General features: G+C 41.4%; 1 protein-coding gene across 1 annotated transcript; it reads right to left on the reverse strand.

Annotated features, from left to right (window-relative positions):
• Positions 1 to 292: 292 nt before the first annotated feature.
• fstl3 (follistatin-like 3 (secreted glycoprotein)) lies at positions 293 to 7104 on the reverse strand. Its single transcript, XM_080769563.1, has 5 exons — positions 6898 to 7104; positions 6237 to 6422; positions 3236 to 3451; positions 2815 to 3042; positions 293 to 2274 (listed from the first exon to the last, which is right to left on the reverse strand). Exons 1-5 carry the CDS (start codon positions 6959 to 6961, stop codon positions 2222 to 2224), a joined length of 747 nt encoding a protein of 248 aa, XP_080625689.1. The 5' UTR covers positions 6962 to 7104; the 3' UTR covers positions 293 to 2221.
• Between the last annotated feature and the right edge of the window lie 286 nt (positions 7105 to 7390).

The following is a 7390-nucleotide window of genomic DNA, read 5'->3' on the forward strand; positions in this document are numbered from 1 at the left end:
GTCAGGGAGGAGGCCCTACCCTACCATGTCACGCACAGGCTGGCTGGATGGCTCAAGAAATATAATGTATCTGACACTAGTGCCCGCATGACCTGTGGCAGTGCCTAACCGTAACCTCATGTGGGTTAAACTTTACTTTTCATAGTTATATTATTCCATAACAATTTTCATGTTTCAAATTTATATTGATTTTGGACACATGGGTAAGATACTAAGTACTGTCACTGTGACACCATCTTCAGCAAGAAATGTGATTTTTCAATGAATTAGACATTAAAAGAAGAGACATTAATGGCAAACATTATACTTTATGTTGAGTTCAAATGGCAGTACAAAAATACAAAAATAAGTTGATGCATTTATCATTCAAACTTTACAGTAGGTACACAGTTACACAAAACTTCTATTTACAGGAGAATCTTTTGTGTTGTGCTGAGAATTTCACAAAGAAATATTTGGTAATACACCAAGTAGGCTATTGAAAGCAATTGATCAGCCTAAGTTTTGAGTTTAAAAAAATTCTGATCTCTGACTGTTGAAAATCTGCCATTTTTACTAAAATTCCAATGGGCAGCAGTGTCAACAATGAACAAATACATTCATCTACGTTGGCGGCGCAGTCAGGTGAGCGGAATTGGCCTAATTCAAGGTCCATTCCCAGACAAATGTGATTTGGCTTTCAATTAAATGATGCAAATCAGTTTTGTCTGTCTAGTAAGTTCTTTAAAAAGCACAATAAATTCAAAGGAACCAAAAAAAACAACAACATTGGAATGAACTTGTATGACCCACCGATTTACGGACTAAAGCCAAGGCATCAACAGTGGAGGTATTGTGGAGGGCTTGGTGTTGAACCAACACAAAATAAAACTCCTAGAGAAATAACTAAACTCTTAATTTTAGTGGTCAGCGGGTGGCTTAGAGTTTTGATTAGGGTCCAGCGTAAACATGTGGAGAGGGAGGAGAGAGAGGAGATACTGTATGGTTTTGTTTGGACTGAGCTCCCTCCCTCACCTCCAAACAAAGGGTGAAATCCAGACAGCACAAGCTGCAGTTGTCCTGTTTTTGGTTGTGGCGAATTAGAAACACATTGGCAGGCTACAATATAAAGTGGTATTGCATTTCCAAACAAATTAAAGTCGCTCTCCATACAGCTTTAAGGGGAAATAGTTTGTCAGTGTGTGTGTGTGTGTGTGTGTGTGTGTGTGTGTGTGTGTGTGTGTGTGTGTGTGTGTGTGTGTGTGTGTGTGTGTGTGTGTGTGTGTGTGTGTGTGTGTGTGTGTGTGTGCGTGCGTGCGTGTGTGTGTGTGTGTGTGTGTGTGTGTGTGTGTGTGTGTGTGTGTGTGTGTGTGTGTGTGTGTGTGTGTGTGTGTGTGTGTGTGTGTGTGTGTGTGTGTGTGTGTGTGTGTGTGTGTGTGTGTGTGTGTGCGTGTGGGTGTGGGTGTGGGTGTGTGTGTTGTTGTTGGAACGGAGTTGTGGGTGTGTGGTGTACATGAGCTGGGAGGTAACAGTAAACAAATGTAAAAAGTTGTACAAATGAACAAATGCCAGTGACCATTAGTACTTACACAATAAACACAATAACATAATAAATACATATTTGCATCAGCTGTTCTAGGAATATATTTGTATACAAGATAAAACCATAAATAGAGCTTAATACCCTCTCCAATAAATACTAGTGGTATTCTATTTACATTATGCACACACATCGTTGTCGAGTGGAATCCTCATATGTCCAAAACTGTAAATTTTCAGGATTCAAATTCGGGAAAAGAAAAATAGCTGCGCTTTGAGGTTGTATCTGCTATTTTTGATATTTTTGTGTGACACTTTATGATCAGGTGGGAAATTCATTTAAAAAATAAAGTTAAAATATGGAGATAAAAGGTTTCTGCCCGACAAATTTCTCTCTCAAGATTTATGTCTTCATCTACCCCTGGTTCCACATCCCCACTCCCTATCAATCTACATGCATCAACAAAACAATGTTTGGTTTCCCTTTCTTGGAAGGAGCAAGAAATGCCAAAGAAAATCTTCCAACAAGGTCTCCCAAGTCAAATGTATTGTCATTTTATGTACACAGGATAGGAGTGAGTGATAGTTCAATAAGAGGTCATCATTTGAAGCTAGAGGAGTGTCATGGAAATTAACTTGTTGATCGACCTACATTATCAAAGGTAAAGGAGGATTCTTTAGTACTACAATGCAACAAGTCCATTTAGACAGCATTTTCCTCACTGCCTTCAAAATCCTGAGATTTCCTCGGAGGATCTGTGGGCGAGAAAGAAAAAGGAGGTGGGGAGAGAGTGGAGAGAGAGAAAGAGAGAGGATATTACCATAAGGTCCTGCGAGAGACTTACTCACAAAATAGTGGATTATTATGGTCCTGACAGTATATAAATCAGTGTTAATTTTGACAGCGCATTTTGAGGTTGTTCTAGTCATAATCTTTTGAATAACATTTCTCATATTTTAGTCATCTAAAATGTTTAGTCATCTAAAATGTGTCAGTCTAGTTTTAGTTGACAAAAATGTGTTTTGACATCAAAATGCCTGATTTTACATGCTGGAAAGAAAAGCGTTGTGAGCTTGTAGATCTGCTATTTTCAGAGCGCAACCAACCAAACATTTTATTTACTTTTTGTTAGTGAAAAAGGGTATAGTCAACAAACATTTTGAGTGAGTGAGTGAGTGAGTGAGTGAGTGAGTGAGAAAGTGAGTGAGTGAGACAAACTTACAAACAGAGATGGCACACACGCATGCATGTAGAGAGATCATGTGACAGTTTGACAGAGAAAGGGGAACTCTTACTGTTGCAGTGACCATAGTGACGGACTCCTATGGACCGACCCAGGAAGCAGGTGGCCCGACGGAGATGGCAGGCACTCGGGTAAGTGATGTTGTCGTTGCCACAGATGGGCTGCTCAGAGGCCATGGGTATCGGGCAGGGGGTTGTGCGACACATCACGCAGTGGGCGCTGTTGGTCTGGTCCGTCACACAGGTGTGAGTACCCGGACACACGACATTGGAGCATGACTCTGAGGGGGTGCAAGAACCAAATTTAGGCCGCCTGTCCGTGATCACGCAATGTGTTCAAATGTTTGTAATGGATCAGAAAAGGCTTGGCTGGCGTGGACATGGGATTAATGTTACTTCGGTGATCATTTTTAAGCGGAGAAGTACTTACAGTACGTACACCTACTGTACGTATATATTTCAAAACTTGCTTACTTTTGCACTCTCCCTGGTACATGACCTCCAGGTCAGGATGTCCCATGCAACGGGCCATCAGCATAGCGCACTCATCCTTATACGACCTCCCATCACTGCCGCATACAGCGTGCTTCCGGGAGATGTGGGAGCAGTCAGGGGAACATACACACTGAGGCCTTCCGGTCTTCATCTTGCAAACCTTCCCTGGGCTGCATTTCACACCCTCACAAGTCTCTAAAAAAAGCACACACAAAAAAGGGAGGGAGGAATTCTCAGATTTAGATGTGCTCTATGTGGTGTCTTTTTTCTTTTTACAGTTATGCCGTGTATAATAACAAGTCCGCAGACATCAGGTGATCTAATCTGCAGACATTTTCTAATTAAACCAAGCATGAAAGTGAGGGGATCCCCCCACCCCTATCCCCCCCCCCACCCCCATGCCATAACATTTTTTTACTCTGCACAATATTTACAATAATCATATCTCTTTATTGACGGTCACACACGGGAATGTCTCGCTGGGGCGGAATGTGAGGTTGCAGTGTTTTCATAACAATGAGATCCATCTGTGCTGCTGCACCCAGACTGGGTTAAGCCCCTGTGGAGGGATGGAGGGGCTCCGCTATAGCAGACAGAGTTCAAAGAGCTGTCAGGGAAGTTTACAGGCTGAGAGATGGGTCTTAAATGAGGAAGCCCAGGCTCCACTAACACCCCATAACGTCAAATCTCAGGAGGAACTGTAATCCTATACACAGTGCAGAGACAACATGACACCTCGTGCAGGCCTCTTCCCAGGACCTTTTCTGAGCCTGTTATGGGGGACACTGCTCAGCCTTCTCAGCACTGAGCCTCTGGGATCCCGCACAAAAGCAGGAACATTTTTCATAGCAACACATAGTCTGGAGTCTTTCTCACACGGGTATTAGTGCCCTTCTTATTGAATAATCAGTGGTGTGGTATAAGAGTTGGGATTCCTTCTATTAACATGTGAATTCAAAGATGAGTGTCATACACAGCACTAAAGTCAGTGTCCAGGAATGCTGTGAATCAATCTTGAGGAGTGAAAACCTCAAGGATCCTAACTGGAAGTCGTTTTATCAGCCCATATGCCATGATATTATTCCAGACATTAATTTATCTGCCTTTTCTTGACATTAGGCCATTAAGCATCTGGTGACGTTCATGATGCCAACATACTTTCCCGCAGAATGCCAGATGATCAGGACAGTGTTACACAATAGGTTAGACCCAGATGCATTTTGGCTGGCATTTTTAACGGAAACATCTCTCTATTGTAATTTCTAACTACGACTGATAGAAACCTGATTGCAAAGGGATTCGATTCACTTAACTTCAGAGGAATTATAGCTAGTAGCTTGCTAAACGGATTCTTTAAATTAAAATTCCGTGGGATAAAGCAAGGTGCTATTAAATCCAAGTAGGACAGGCTATCATAAAGTAAGGCTGTCAATGAGATTGTTTAGAGGCTTTATAAACAAAGGCGGCAAAACTCCAGGTCGGATGAGGCCATTGGCAACGTCTGAAGGAAAATGTCATGTCCTTGCAGTGTCTGGCGTTATCAGGAGCTTTGTGTGTGTTTTATTCACTGCTGTAAATGGCAAACTGCTAAATAATGATGATGATGATTAAGCTGGCATCAGTCAACTCCTGTAAACAAGTGTAACAATAGTGGCTACGACTGGGCTTCAGTGTCAAGTTCATTCATATTGTAGCATTTTAGTGCTGAGCTTTGTTATCAAGTGAACCGAGCATATTATGTATGAGTATACTGTAATTCAATTAGCCCTATTAATATAAATATAAATATGCATACATGCAGATTATTATGTCTTGTTTCTTTTCAGTAACCTGACAAGACCATGAATACATCCCACAGTTCAACTTCAAACCAACCCGGGGTTGGTAGTAGTATATTATTCATTGACCGGGGTCCCCTGTGGCTCCAAACTTGCTCTTCTCCTTTTTTACTTAATGAGATTGTAGTTCTGCTATTTTCGCCAAAGGTTTGCCACAGAATAGGGACTGTAGGGTTCGTTTGTGCGTTAGATCTGCCCGTAGCTGGGATTTTGTAACATAAAAGCATAATTCACAATTTGGCCTGTGATCACATGAACAAGTGCTCCCTATGAAAACAGAATTTATCTCTGGCTGAACCTGAATGAACCTTGATGAAATTCCAACAGAGGAAACTTTTCGGGACAGCTGGAGGGAGTTAGATGGAACGTCTGGCCTAGATCCATGCCTGCATTTTGTTAAAAAGCTTCACAGGGAACTCACTGTATAAATACCTTACTTTGGAAATGGCTTGGTTGAAATAAGTAACTCTTCAGATAGAGACATTGTGTAAAGCAGTGTTTTTTAAAATTAGGTCCGCCTGAGGACCTAGAGTATAGGGCCCTGGCTAATCAAGGACACCAGGTGAGCAGTACTGCTAGACCTCAGCCACACAGGAAATGAAAATCACTGGTTTAAAAGATGTTTGGCATTTGAAGATATGTCTACATTTTTACAATAACAACACTTAACATGCATAGCATGTATACAACAGAACACATGACCTGGTGATTAGTTATTATTAGAAATGTGTAACACGTTGGTTGGCGTACCCTGAAGATCACTACTGACAACTGTGATGAATGCTGACTGAAACTAACTATAAACAAACTATTGTGCACTGTGAGTGCACGCACACACACACGCGCGCACACACACACACACACACACACACACACACACACACACACACACACACACACGCACGCACACACACACACACACACACACACACACACACACACACACAGATAGATAGACAGAAATTCTGTGTGCTTCATAGTTTATGCCTATGCTTTTGTTTTGTATCAATTCTCTGCAGTTACTGAATCAAGGTAAAGCCCATTCTGACTCAAGAGTACGTGGACAACATTATCAGTTCTTCACTAACAGGTGGTGGTTGTGGGAGTTGCAGTGGGATGAATCATGTGTTTGTGTACAGTACCTTTACAGGGTTTGCAGGAGACGATTCCCAGGAAGCCCAGCAGGCTGACCTCATTCATTGGCAGACTGGTGTTGGACCAGGCCGTGTCCAGACGGCCTCCAGCACAGCACTCCTCTCTGGTCACTCCCCTCATCAACACCATGTCACACCTTTGATCTTGGCTTTGCTGCAGCCAGCACATCCCAGCTGAACAGAACCACAATAAACACACATGTGATAAGGCAACGTTATATTAAAAATATTTAAGCGGTAATAAAAGCAGTAATGTTAACCTACTCATTATGACCAAACCTTGAGATAAATAAACCATTTTATCGGTTGAAATTATATACTTTATTTCAACTGTCTGTAAAAAGCCTTTTGACTTCCACATTGTTTCATGTATTCTATCAGTCAGCAGAAAGGTATGGACCTGCAGTGACCTTTTACAAGTACATTCACTATTATTACCAGTATATATTCAACATACTGAGCATCATATTGAGCATGCGTGCTATAAGTACATTAGGCTAGACTATATTTAAGTTGAAATTGAATTATCTTGCATAATGTACATGCTGTAGTTTAAGTTGACTCATCAATATGGAAGAGGGTTTATTTCATCATCCAATTTAAAGTAAAAACTAAACTTAACAAAAAGTAGATTAAAAAGAGCACTCACCATCGTTCCATCCAATTTGACACAAAGTAATAATTACACCCAGAAAAGTGGTGAAGAAGCTCATAGTGTTGTCACACAAATAAAAGGACTAGCACAAAAACAAAACAAAATAGCTTTTCGAAAAACTTTTCTTGGCACGTGATGTGATTCTGACAACGGGAAGGATCACCCTATCTTCTCTGGAGGTAGTTCTCCCTTACGTGAATGAATGTGTTGTGGACAAGTGATGTCGCTCCCTCTATATAAATATTTGGCCCAGATGGAATTATGCTGCTGGGATGGGCGATGCTCTCAGCCAATAATAAGGCAGGGCAGGACACAGTTTGAGTCTGACTCAATTTCCAGAGTCAGGAAATTATCCATCCCCTCCAGCTTTAGACTAGACGCAGGGCACTTATACAGTATTGCCTCGCAAAACATGCTCACATCATATTAGACTAATTAATTCATGGAAAACATCCAAGGTGTGGGAGTAGACTTTGTTTAGGTTGTT

The sequence above is a fragment of the Protomyctophum bolini genome, assembly GCF_963924005.1.
Source record: "Protomyctophum bolini genome assembly, chromosome: 8".
Taxonomy (NCBI): Eukaryota; Metazoa; Chordata; class Actinopteri; order Myctophiformes; family Myctophidae; genus Protomyctophum; species Protomyctophum bolini.